Raw genomic sequence first — 14,339 nt, forward strand, 5'->3', positions numbered from 1 at the left:
GTAAGTTTTTTGCAACGATCCGTATTTCGAGCCTTTTAGCTCATCATCAGGTTGAAGGACTTCTACAACCACGACTCTCGACATGAATTGCCAAAGTGAACCTGCTGATACCTCCGCCAACGCGTCGTTCCAATTAACAGCTGATTTCTTTAATGGCGCTCAATTTGAACGTGCGAAACGCGGAAATTATAACACAAATAAATATTATACTAGTAAATACTTAATATTATTAAATTACTNTTCAACCTGATGATGAGCTAAAAGGCTCGAAATCCGGATCGTTGCAAAACAACTTACTGTGAGTAGGAACTATCTTTTTAAAAAAGATTGAACACCACACGCACTCCATCATTTATCATTTCTATCAGTCCCCATTTCTAAGAATGGAAGTCTGATTTGGTTAATTATGGCTGTGTGCTCGAATTGTTTAGTTGCCATCCAATTTTTGGTGCTTAAATCAGCTTTTCCTTGCTTCTCCTTGCTTGAACAGATGCATCTTAAAAAAAAAAAAAAAAAAAAAAAAAAAAAAAAAAAAAAAAAAAAAAAAAAAAAAAAAAAAGGTCGGAAATTTTTGAAAAAACGCGTAAAAATTCATAACCTCCAGTTTGAGATAGAACAGTTAAGTTGGCTGCATTTTACTCAATTTGGGATGTACCATAACCCAATATTTTTCGGGTTTATGCTTCACCACCCTGTATAGAAGGGTTGTTATTCATTTTTGACCCCCCTGGACGAGGAACATCGTCCTACGTCCCACCGTACGCCACAAATAACGTGATCTTCAGTACACATCTTCCTTTTGACCTTTGATATAAAACTTTATAAGAATTAGTCTTTGATGACAGTCTGATTGGTTTAAAAATTAAAAAAACCTTTATTAATTTATTTTATAACAGTAGTTTGTTAGTTTTTGATTTGTTTTACCCTTTAAAAAAAATCAAACTATACCCTATGCTTAACATTTTTAACGAGTTTATTAGACATAAATTACGTTCATATTAATGATAATTCACCATTGTTTCAAGGTAATAAATATATTAAAAAATCCTTTTTTAATAATAAGGCTATCAGTCAGTTTTGAGATATCTTTTTTCTTTTTTATGCCCGGATGGAAATCAGCATACGCCTAGTTTCAGATCGACCCGGATGCTCCCAACATCCGCGTCATCCTGGGAATCCTTAAAAGTCTCCTTTCCGCAGAAAGACCAGCTGAAATTGAAAATTTCTCGTAATTTTTTTTTTTTTTTTGGGGGGGTACAATTTGAAAATTTTATGTACCTTTGACCGTCCATGTTTGCTATTCTGACATGGAAGAGTATCAGGTCTTTGACTTTTTGAGCCGGCTTGAAAACGACAGTAGCCGAAGTATGGTTGAGCGAAGGCACCATGGAACGGTATGGTGCGGCTGCCAACCCCCTGTAGATGACAGCAGGTCCGTTGTACATTCTGGGTAAAAGAAATAAATAAATAAAATTAAAAGTAAAGATGAAAAAACCGTAATTTTCACGTCGATCTTACCTTCTCGGCAGTACAAGCTGCCTCGCCTGCTGTGCAGCCGCTTCGACCCATTCCGTGTGGAGTTTGAACGTCGTCTGAGAACCGTCGTGGTGTAAGTTGAGGTGTACGAAGCCCCTCGGTCTCGGAATCGGTTTCGACAGGGTTACAGTCGCTTGAAGCTGATCGCCTGTTGAAAAACTACGATTAAAGTTTTCTGCAAATAACCTAAAAAAAATAATTTTTACCGCAGAATGGAGGGTTATCTCTGGTCACAAGGTACAACGGTCCTCTCGCTAAGCCTTTATCTGCTCTGAAACCCATCATGCCACAAGATCCATCTGCAAGAAGAATTTTAACTACTACTTATGAGTTTTATGTGGTACTCCATGTGAAAAATTAGGCCTACGATGAAATGGTAAAATAACGGGCAGGTTATACATTGGGTACACCCCTCAAAAAAAAAGTCCCTGCAAAAAGGTTATTTACCAAGCTTCATTCTAGTAAACGGTAGGTTATACCTTGGTTATCTTTCAATAATCTCATGGGGTCCACCGTCCTCACATTTATTTCACAAGGAGTAGGTTATAACAGGGTTTCCTAAAAATAATAGGGTTTATTCCATCTAAAACAGATGGATTTTCATTGCATCCCTCCTTGAAAGTAGGATGTACCCAGGTTTTATCTTCAAAAAGAACAATTTTATTTACCACCGATCACTCCAGGTTAAATTAAACAATGATTTCCCAAAATAACTTTTTAAATACACTCACCAACTCCACTAATGAGTAGGTTATATCTTGGTTATTTTTCAATAATCTCACCGGGGTCCCCTGTCGAATAGATAGGCTAGACATGGCCTTCATCCATGTAACATTTAGATTATACACTGATTATCTTTTCAAAAAGGGGTAGGTTATATTATATATTATTATATATTATTACATAGTTTCCTTGGGAAATAACATACACGGAGTTTAACATCAAAAGATACAGATTTTTTTTATCGCACACCTCCTCAAAGACACAAAGCTCAGGTTTTATCCTCAAAAACAAAAATTCTATTAGCCCACAAGCGGCAGGTTACACGAGGGTTTCCCCCATAAAAATACCAGTAGATTATGTATTCTGTCTCCCCCAAATAATCTCACATGTGTAACCAATATTTCCCGCCAAACAGGCAATGTAATTGTCTTTATTCCAATATTGGGTAGGTTAATCTTGGTTATCCTCCAATAGTATAGATATCCACTTACCTAAACCCACAGACAAATAAAGACAGGTGAGGCACGGCCATCATCCGTAGGAGGTATATTTCAACGAGTTATCCTCCCATTTATTATTTTACAAGGGATATGTTATAACAGGGTTTCCTCTAAAAGGAATGTAAATGAGGGTTTAACTTCAAAACAGATGGTTTTTTATTGCATCCTTCCTCGAAAGTAGGATGTACCCAGATTTTATCTTCAAATAGAACTATTTTATTTACCATCAATCACCTCAGTTAAGTTATTCAAGGGTTTACCAAAATAACCTTGTAGGTACCCTCACAAATGTAATGGGTAGGTTATACCTTGGTTATCTTTATATAATCCCACCGAGGTTCACCGTATTCAAATGTTGGTTATACATGGTTCCCTCAAATAACAGGTTATGTTTATTTAGATCCCACTAATATAGTGATTTATGATATATAATGATTTCTTGTTAAAAGCAGATGGATTTTCTTGGCTTTTTCTCTTTTTTACCTGTTGAATGAACGTTGCAAGACGTCGGAAAGCAGGAACCGGAATGAAAGTGCTCTCTGCTGTAACATGGGAACGCCCTGAATTGACACGGGTGCTCCTCAGGGGTCGCTATGCTCTCAAGGAATAGCTGGAAGCCCCTGATGTGGTTGCAGACCGTGCTTGAATTCACCGTGCCTTCTGTTTAAAAGAAAAACACAACAGTAAAATATAAATGAGAAGGTTTTGTAAGAGGTAAGAGAGTAGAATTTTGACCGAGGTGGCTGACGATGACGGAGGCGAAGACGTGGGCGCAGCCAGGCTGGTCTCGTCCGCCGTTCGGGAAGAAGTCCACGTGGCCCAGCGCCTTGAGGAGGCCGAAACCTTCCGTCCAGACGACCGCACCGTCCGTGTGGATGACGTCGACCAAAGCGGCGTCCCTTCCGCTCAACGAGACCATGGACGTGGCGGCGAAGTGTTCTCTGAAGAGTGGCGAGGCCGGGTCCAAGCCTGTGATCCTCGCCAGCCTTATACCCCTGCTGAGGAGCGACCTTCCGGCGTATCCGGCGATGTGGGCCCCGAGGCTGAACCCGATTATATGGATGTCGTTGGGCGAAGAACCGAGGGAGATCAGATCCAACAGTACCAGGGTCAACTGCCTTCCTACCAGTTGGGTATTTGCGGCCGACAACCTGTAAGACGGACCCGCCGCTCCTTTTTCCCAGTCTAGGAGTATGACGTTGCAATCTTCCTAAAAATGAGAAACGATCCATCAAGGTTTGAAAAGAGCGAGACGAAGCGGACTCACGATTTCTATCAACGCCGCGGCAATCGCCCTCGCGCTCCTGTCTTTCCCACTACCTTTGAAGCCGTGGACCAAGAACTTGGTTGGCCTCTCTGGCCTGAAATCAGAGGCTCTGAGGGATCCGCGGTCGTCCCCGTACGCGATGAGTTCCTCGGATGTCGTCCTCGTATAGAGGAAAAACTTGGTCTCGACGTCAGAAGGCGCCTGGGGTCCTTTTTTCAACGGGCTGTCCGCCGGGAAGCAGCCGAGCAGCTCTATTCGAAACACCGTTAATTTGAGAAAATGGTGGACAATGCTTTCTGCTTTGCCAGATTTTGCCAAGGGGCCAACCGTCGCTGGCTTGGTGTCATACCATAACAGATTTCTTTTTTCCTCCGTTCCGTCCTTCTGCCTAGACGGCTCCGGATCATGGCTGTCATCCTCTTCCCCACCATCGAGAGTGCTTCGTCATTCGCTAGAAAAGGAATGGTGAATTAGAAAACGTTCATTATTCAAATGAAAGGTAGGTTTTAATTGGCTCTAACAAAGACAGGTTAAGTAAAAGGTAGATTTCACAGACGGCAGGTTATAATAAGGTTTTATCTACAAAAGAATATTCATGGGATGTGACTACGAAATAGATGGATTTAGATTTTATCAGGTGTTATCCTCAAAAAGAATGAAAAAAAATCATCGCCCCCTGTCCAAAAATAATCTCACATTATCACCCCCCACAAACACATAGGTTATGTAATTGACTTCATTCCAGTATTGGAATAGGTTATACCTTGGTTATCCTGTAATGATATAGCTATTCTCTTACTGGAGTCCCCCGGATATAAAAAAAAAGTTTAGGCACAGCCTTCATCTAAATAACATATATTACACATGAGTTATTCAATCAAATTTTTTCAAAAATAAATAGTTTCCACTGAAAGTAATGTGTGTGGCTTAACTCAAAGTCCCCTAGAAAGTTGGATGTCCCCTAAGAACAATTTTATTTACCACCACTACGATTCCCGGATAAGTTATACCAAGGTAGGTTATACATTGGTTACCCACTTACTAAAACTTCCATGTGTCACACATTGCTGTCTTGAGCTTTCCTCAAAACTAGGTTTTGCATTGGGCTCGACTCCACTGGGTAGGTTATGCTTTGATTAGCCTCCCGATATTCATTTCCTTTAATCTTTCCTTTCTCAAATCAAGAATAAGTTACTCAACCAGATCCATTCCAGTAACGAGCAGATTATCTGGGTTATCTTTTATCTCGCAAGCATCGCAAAATAATATAGGATAACCTATCTCTACAAAGCATATTTTTATAAGGTTCCGGCAATGGGAAGATTATACCTCGGTTATCTTCCAGTAAAAGCCTTAACTAAGCTGGCTAGGTTATAACTTGGTTATTTTTCCGCTTGGGTAAGTTTTGCCTAGGCAATCCCAAGTTTACAAGGGTTGTCTTGTATTAATAGGTAGATTATTTCAGTGCTATTTTCCAGTATTGGGTAGGTTTAAGATTTATCCTACATTAATAGGTGATAATAGGTTATTATACCTTGACTTATTTAATAATTTCCTCAGGTGGGTATTCCTCGAAACAGGGTCTAGTCATGTACTTCACTCTATTAATGAGTAGGTTTCCAGGGTTTCTCGTTTCAATGGGCAGGTTTGCCCGGGTTAATTGGTAGGCTATACCAGAGTCATCACCAAATAATAGAATCAAGTGGGTCTTCGTCAAAATAGTGATATCATGTACTTCACTACAGAAATGGCTGGGTTAAACATTCGTTTCCTCCAGCAATGAGGTTATCATAACTTAAGCGTAGGTTTGATCAGAGTTGACTTCTATTAATGGGCAGGTTATTCCTGGGTTATTTTTCCATCATTGGGTATGTTTTAGGTTTATACTGACGATAGTATGTGATACCTTGGTTTCTCTAATTATAGCCTCACGTGAGTATACCTCGAAACAGTTTCAGTCATGTAATTCACTCGAGTAATGGAGGTTTTCCAGGATTGTCTCGTATTAATGGGTAGGTTTGATTGGGTTATTCTCCATATTGGGTAGGTTTTACCTCGGTTATCTTTCATTAATTGGCAGGTTATCCCAGAGTCATCTTCAAATAATAGCCTCACGTGTGTCTTCGTCAAAATAGTGATGTCATGTACTTCACTTCAGTAATGGCTAGGTTATACCTTGGTTATTCTCCCGCAAAGGGTAGGGTTTGCATGCTAAGCTATGCGTAGGTTTTACAAGGGTTCGCTTCTATTAATGGGCAGCTTATTCCTGGGTTACTTTCCTTCATTGGGAAAATTTAATTTTATCGTACAATAATAATAGGTTATACCTTAGTTTCTCTAATAATAGCCTTAGGCTAATCTTCCTCGAAATAGTGATGCCATGTACTTCACTTCAGTAATGCCTAGGTTATACCTTGGTTATCCTCCCTCAATAGGGGTAGGGCTTGCATGCTAAGTTATGCGTAGGTTTTACCAGGGTTTGCTTCTATTGATGAGCATTTCTGGTTTACGTTCCTTCATTGGAAAAGTTTATCGTACAATAATAATAGGTTATACCTTGGTTTCTCTAATAACAGTCTAAGGGTAGTTTTTTCGAAATAGTGATGTCATGTACGCCACTTCAGTAATGGCTAAGTTTTACCATAGTTATCCTCCCGCAATGGGTAGGTTTTGCGTCCTAAGTTATACGTGTTTTATCAAGGTTTGCTTCTATTAATGGACAGGTTATTTCTGGGTTACTTTCCTGCACTGAGAAGGTTTAAGTTTATCGTACGATAATAATAGGTTATACCGTTGTTTCTCTTGGGACAGGTCATGCAGTTCACTCTAAGCATAAGTAGGTTATGGTAGGGTTATAATCCGGTAATGGATAGGTTGTACGTAGGTTAGGATTTCGGAATGGTTTCCCATCGATAAAAGTCAAGATTATGAATGGTATTTCACGTGCTTTTGCATTGCCAATGATGAAAATAGGCTATCAGCGAGAGGTGAGATAGTCAGTTGTGCTTCAACAAACGAAGATGTCTCTGACAGTGGGCAGAAGGTGACGAACGACTCCTCGTCTTCTCAGAATTGATTGAAAACGGACATCGCAGTTGTTGACAGATTAAGTCGGGACGAGAAAGGCGTGTGGGACGGGGAGCGGAAGGTGAAGGAGAAAGTGAACCGGAACCGTCCTTGAGGGGACGCCGTTGTGCAACGTCCATTGCCCGCTCCCGGAATGCCGACCGGACCCGGCCCCGTGGAAAGTTTGCTACTTTGAGAGGACTGACCAAAGAGATCAGAAATTCAAAAACGAAGGACACAGATCGATCATAATCGGCTAACAGTATCAAATAACTAGAAAGGTTTTTCAAGAGCAGGACGACCGTCTCTATCTCTCTATCGTTAATCTAGAGGCTGGGAAATTGCCAGGCCGAACAGGCACAAGGCGAGCTTTGTCTGACTCGAATTGGCAACGATAAATTTCACGATGAAACCCGTTATGGTAAAATTCTACCAGTTTGGAGAAGGGGATTCCATACGAAACTCGGCTATTACAATTTAACCGACCCAGGGTAAAAACAAACTAGAAATATTTATACAGTGAGAAAATTTGAATGAAACTCTGGTTATTCTGAGGAAACACTGATCAACCGCGCTTATATTGAGGGAAACCCACGTCCAACCGGCTTGTTATGAGAAAGGACCCATGTTCAATCCACCTGTAAAAAACAGAACGCACCCACGTTCAATCAACTTATTCTGAGAGAAATTCATGTGCATCTTACATTTTTTCTAAAACCGCATGATAAACCAAACCCATCGTTAGGAAAAATACTCAGGAAAATCCATGTGCACCTTAGTTATTGTTAGGAAAAACATGTGTATCGCACTTATTCTTGAGGAAAACATATAACATAAATATGTAACTTATTTTGGGCAGACCCATGTGCGCATTACTTATGCTTAAGAAAAACCCATGTACACTCAACTTATTTTTGAATGACCGATGTGTATATTAATTTTTTTTTTAAAGAAAACCCATATACATATTTTGGGAAATCCCATGTGTATGATACCTTTTTTTAAATTAGGAAATCCCAGGTACAAGGGTATGTTATTCAATTAAGATACACATGGGTTTTCCTCAGGATATGTTGGCTTAACTTGGGTTTACCTAAACATAAGTAAGATGCACACGGGTTTTCCACAGGATATTTTGGTCTAACATGGGTTTTATAAACATAAGTTAGATGCACATGGGTTTTCCACAGGATATGTTGGTCTAACATGGGTTTACCTAAACATAAGTAAGATGCACATGGGTTTTCCACAGGATATGTTGGCCTAACTTGGGTTTACCTAAACATAGTAAGATGCACATGGGTTTTCCACAGGATATGTTGACTTAACTTGGGTTTACCTAAACATAAGTAAGATGCACACGGCTTTTCCTCAGGATATGTTGGTCTAACATGGGTTTTATAAACATAAGTTCGATGCACATGGGTTTTCCACAGGATATGTTGGTCTAACATGGCTTTACCTAAACATAAGTAAGNTGGGACAGTTCGGAGACGATGCCAAACCGATTCTCTTCTTGTAGCTACCCCATAGGCCATGATTTGTCTTCAGTCTAAAAATAGTAGAATAGAACTCCTATGACATTCCTTCTGGGCTATCGTCTTCCGAAAACCATGGTTTTTTCTTGAGCTCAGGGAACAGTGACCTGTAATAATTGCCAACATTTGATGCGTTGTATTTTTCTTGCCATAGATTTCTACAAAACTTTTCCAAAAGGTTTTTCCCGTCATTTTTAGGAATTTTATGTCAAGGGTTGGACCTGATGTTGCAGCCTCCTTTGCAAGTGCGTCCACCGTTTCATTTTGCCATAAGCTTGCATGCCCTTTCACCCAACACAATGCTACCCTTTTTCCCATGATTTTTGTCTCAAGCATTTTGAGTTTGAGTTTTGAGTACGAAATGTTTTTCTTGGTAAATTCCATCTCCCGTACATTATCGGTCTTTCCAGTTTGGTAATTTGTTTCTTGGGGATAACTCGTTTGAAACCTACTCATATACGAGAAAACTAGTTCACACGGTAACGTAATATATGTTTTTATGCAGAACTTTCCTCATCTCTCAATTTCTTGTGTCAATCTCCTCGATTCGATGTTATCTTTAGAAAGTCTTATTGCACTAACAATTAAAGTGGGCCCGTAGGAAGTGGTGAGGGTTCAAAGGCATAACGGAATCGTTAGACCGTGGATCTATTTTTCATCCGTTTTACATAACATGAATTAGGGCAAAAAAAAAGCGTTGGATTCAAACAAAAACTGGACGGAAATTAGAAACGATCTTGTTTACGTTTGCTGCTGGACTTTCGACGCTTGGCTGGCCGGGTAAATTATCGCTCTGGCCGAATTACTCCAACATTTCGAAAACAAAATCCGTTTTGGTGGTTTTTGATTTTTTTAAACGTTTTTTTGCTGTTACTATTATTAACAGGCAAGGCATCAAGGACGACACGTCTTTCAGCTGTTTCACAACGGCCGTTTAACCCAGATGACGAACGGCTCTCACCAAATGCGAAATTTGATTTCGAAATTAGCAATAAAAACTACTTGAAAACAAGAAGGCCGAATATAAAGAAAAAATATCGATATTGAATGTAACGGCCTCTGTTTAAAGCTCGCAGGTGTTTAACGGGGACGGGCCAAATGAAGAAGTGTTTTACTGTTTTACTTGGTGATTACCGAAATAAAGAAAGATTTTAATTGGGGATTCTCCTGACGAAGAAGTGTTTTATTTGGGGCTTCCCAAGATGAACAAGTGTTTTAATTGGGAATTCTCCCGAAAGTGTTTTATTTGGGATTGGCCAGGCGAAGAAGTGTTTTCGTGTTTTACTTGGGTGATTCCCGAAATGAAGTAGGGTTTAATTGAGGCATCCCAAGATAAACAAGTGTTTTACCTGGGGATTCTACTGACGAAGAAATATTTTAATTGATGCTTCAAAANTGTTTTCTTGTTTTACTTGGTGATTCCCAAAATGAAGGAGGGTTTTAATTGGGGCGTCCCAAGATGAAAAACTGTTTTATTTGAGGATTCTACTGACGAAGAAGTGTTTTATTTGGGATTGGCCAAGTGAAGCAGTGTTTTTACTGTTTTACTTGTTGCTTCATAAGATAAAGAAGTGTTTTAATTTGGGCTTCATAAGATGAAGAAGTGTTTTATTTGGGATTGCCCAAATGAAGATGTGTTTTACTGTTTGACTTGGTGATTACCTAAATCAAGAAGGGTTTTTAATTGATGCTTCTCAAGATGAAGAAGTGTTTTACTGTTTAACTCGTGATTCCCCATTCGAAAGAGTGTTTAATTGGGGCTTTCCATGATGAGGAAGTGGTTTATCTGGGGATACTCCCGACGAAGAAGTGTTTTATTTGCGATTGGCCAGGTGGAGAAGTGCTTTCGTGGTTTACTTGGTGATTCCCTAAATGCAGAAGGGTTTTAATTGGGGTTTCCCAAGATTAACTAGTGTTTTATTTGGAATTGCCTAGGTGAAGAAGTTTTTTTACTGTCTAGCCCATTTGTAAGTCGAGTTCGAATGCAGGGCCGCTGGATTCGAACCCGGGACCTTTACCTTACTGTGATGAGCCCCGTGTCAAAGACTAAACCTTGCGGCCACCGACGCCCCTTATTGGTTCTTTATAAGATGAAGTGTTTAATTGGTGCTAAAAAAGATTAAACAACATACAACAACTTTATCATTTCTATTAATTTCAATAATTTTACTGTTTTACGTGGGTATTTCTCAGGGTGTTTGAAATTAGTTTTCCGATTTCTATCGGAAAATCGGATTTCTATCCAGACTTTAAAGAATTTTTAATCTAGAAAGCCGTTAAAAGCCGATGAAAATTTAAAATCTATTGTTCAAACAAGAAATTTCTCTTGCAGACGTCAATCGGTTTGTTTTTTTGTGATAGAACACAAGTTGATTAGTCAACGGTGAGGTGTTAACGAAAGAAAGTCCCCCCTTTGCTAAACAGGTTGCTTAATGGCATCATTGTCTATTCAGCACGCCTGGCGCGATTGACTTCAAAACGATATCGTGTCCCAACACGAAGACGAGACAGTATCAAATCGGGACCCGAATACGTATCACATTATAAAATTCAAAATTTGCCCAAATTTTCAACATTGATTTTAACCAGCGTAAGAAGGTTGAGTATTATGCTTTCTCAGAATAATTTGGTCGAATACGAGTCTTTTCTTCGAACAAGTTGGATATGGATAAATTTTCCTTCGAATAAGATAGACACATGGATTCAAGACAATGGATTTTTCCGAGAACAAGTATGATTTAGAGGGGTTTTCCTCTGAATGAGTGGGTGCAAAGAGTATTTTCTATTAAAAAGGTGGATGTAGAAGGCTTTTCTTTTGAATAAGACGTGGGGCAGTATTTTTCTAACATGTTCTTTTTTCCCTCGGAACAAATAGAAAGTATATCAAAGTGAGTGTCAAGCGTAGGGTTTCGAAGGATAAATAAGTACCTAAGATCCCCTCGAAACAAGTTGAATGGGCCTCGGTTTTTCCCGGAATAAATGGGAGGGGATATGTGGTTTGGTTTTCCCAGAATAAATGTTTTGGACATGAGTATTTCCGAGAATAAATGGAAGGACATGGGTTTTCCCTGAATAAATGTGGTGTACATGAGTATTTCCGAGAATAAATAAGAGGTCATGTGGGTTTTCCTCAAAATAAATGTGTTGGGCATGAGTATTTCCGAGAGTAAATGTAGTTTTCCCAGAATAAATGTGGTGTACATGAGTATTCCTGAAATAAATGGGTTGGAACAAGAGTTTTTCCAAAATAATAATATATGCCCCCCAAAATAAATAGGACGAACATGTGCTTTTCCCAGAATATACAAGATGTAGTTTGGTTTTCCAAGAATAAATGTGGTGTACATGAGTATTTCCGAGAATAAATAAGAGGTCATGGGTTTTCCTCAGAATAAGTGTGTTGGGCATGAGTATTTCCGAGAGTAAATGTAGTTTTCCCAGAATAAATGTGGTGTACATGAGTATTCCTGAAATATGGGTTGGAACAAGGGTTTTTCCAAAATAATAATATATGCCCCCCAGAATAAATAGGACGAACATGTGCTTTTCCCAGAGTATACAAGATGTAGATTGGTTTTCCCAGTATAAATTTGGTGTACATGAGTAATTCCTGGAATAAATGTGTTGGTCATGAGTATTTCAGAAAATAAATAAGAGGAAATGTGGTTTTCCCAGAATAAATGTGTTGGACATGAGTATTTCCGAGAATAAACGGGAGGACATGGGTTTTCCCAGAATAAATGTGGTGTACATGAGTATTTCCGAGAATAAATAAGAGGTCATGGGTTTTCCTCAGAATAAGTGTGTTGGGCATGAGTATTTACGAGAGTAAATGTAGTTTTCCCAGAATAAATGTGGTGTACATGAGTATTCCTGAAATAAATGGGTTGGAACAAGGGTTTTTCCAAAATAATAATATGTGCCCCCCAGAATAAAGAGGACGAACATGTGGTTTTCCCAGAATAAATGTGGTGTACATGGGTAATTCCTGGAATAAATATGTTCGTCATGAGTATTTCCGAAAATAAATAAGAGGAAATGTGGTTTTCCCAGAATAAATGTGTTGGATATGAGTATTTCCGAGAATAAATGGGAGGACATGGGTTTTCCCAGAATATATGTGGTGTACATGAGTATTTCCGAGAATAAATGAGAGGACATGAGGTTTTCACAGAATAAATAAGATGTACATCGGTTTTTCCCAAGAATAAATGTGATGTACGTGAATATTCTCCGGAATAAATGGGTTAGAACATGTCCCCCCTCTGAATAAATAAGAGGAACTTGCGGTTTTACCAGAATAGATGATTTGTGCATGGGTTTTCCCAGAATAAATGTGTTGGATATGGGTATTTGCAAGAATAAATGGGAGGACATGTGGTTTTCCCGGAATAAAAGTGTTGTAGATGACTATTTCCCCAAATAAATAGGTTGGAGCATGTCCTCTCCAGAAGAAATAGGAGGAACATGTGGTTTTACCAGAATAGATGTGCTGGACATGACTATTTCTCAGAATAAATGGGTTGGAACTGTTGTTTTCCCAGATTATTCCCCAATTAAACCTCTTCTTTATCTGGCTTATTCCAAGTATATCAGAAAAAACTTCTCCATCTTGGAAAGCCCAATAAAAATACTTCTTCCTCTTGGGAATCCGTAAAAAAGAATAAAACACTACTGCATCCGGGTGATATATAAGGTGTACATAGATTGTACCAGAATAAACGTGGTGAACATGGGTATTGGAGTTGGAACATGTAGTTTTCCCAAAGGGTTTGAACATTGGCTTTAATAAATCAGTTGGAAGTGAGTTGTACCCGGAATAAAACATGCCGAAAAGTTTTGTTTAGTCGACCGGCTTTTCGTCCCAAACTTTAGATGCCCCCTATTTTCAGGTCTTTCAAATAATAAATATTTTTCCTAGACTGTAGGAGGACGGAAAATAATTACAACTGACCCGTCAAGGAAATCCCCTGCGGCAGGACGTCGGGCAGGTGGAGGAGGACGGCGAGAAAGATGAAAGTCGTCCTGGTGCACTTCATGGCTCACTTTTACCGACTGGCGCCCCAACCAGCGTCGAGCCGATTCGTTGTGCAATGCTTTCCTTTCCACCGACACGACCCTCCCCGACCTGAGAAAATTATTATTATTTATTATTATTACTGAGTGTCTTTTTATTTTCTAGCCAAAATCAACTCCTAGTGACACAAGTAAAACAAAATAACACGTAAATAGATAACAAGATTTAACATGATTAATAAGTAAACAAAAAAAGAAGATTTGTCTTGGGTAACTCTTAGGAAAAAAACAGGTTTAATATAATCAGGATAGCTAAATAATCATGTAGGTTTTACAAGGTTATCCGCCAGAAAAAATGCAAATAGTCAGGTTAGATTCCAAATGATAACAGGTAGAAATCAGATTAATAACAAAATAAAATAAGGTTTTACATGGTTATCTACAAAAAATATCTAATGTAAGGTTAGCTACAAGAAAAAAGGGTTCACATAATCAGGTTAAGAAGGTTTTTCAAAAGCAGGTTTAAAACCTTTGGAAAAGAAGGGTTTTAATTCTAAAACTTTACATTGCTTTTTCCTTTTAATGTAAGAAGATTCACATTCAGGCTAATCACAATATAAAAAAAGTTTTAATGTGGTTCTCTAGTAGAAATATAGGTTTCACATAATCAGGTTAGCTAACCGTTAAAAGTAG

At 38.9% G+C, this 14,339-nt stretch overlaps 1 protein-coding gene across 1 annotated transcript; it reads right to left on the bottom strand.

Annotated features, from left to right (window-relative positions):
• Positions 1 to 899: 899 nt before the first annotated feature.
• LOC106667288 (pancreatic triacylglycerol lipase-like) lies at positions 900 to 13,758 on the bottom strand. Its single transcript, XM_024225069.1, has 9 exons — positions 13,585 to 13,758; positions 4,376 to 4,477; positions 4,027 to 4,277; positions 3,495 to 3,969; positions 3,243 to 3,419; positions 1,743 to 1,835; positions 1,519 to 1,684; positions 1,279 to 1,446; positions 900 to 1,209 (listed from the first exon to the last, which is right to left on the bottom strand). Exons 1-9 carry the CDS (start codon positions 13,667 to 13,669, stop codon positions 1,116 to 1,118), a joined length of 1,611 nt encoding a protein of 536 aa, XP_024080837.1. The 5' UTR covers positions 13,670 to 13,758; the 3' UTR covers positions 900 to 1,115.
• Between the last annotated feature and the right edge of the window lie 581 nt (positions 13,759 to 14,339).

Source organism: Cimex lectularius, unplaced genomic scaffold (assembly GCF_000648675.2).
Source record: "Cimex lectularius strain Harlan isolate CLEC.00 unplaced genomic scaffold, Clec_2.1 scaffold10, whole genome shotgun sequence".
Lineage (NCBI taxonomy): Eukaryota > Metazoa > Arthropoda > Insecta > Hemiptera > Cimicidae > Cimex > Cimex lectularius.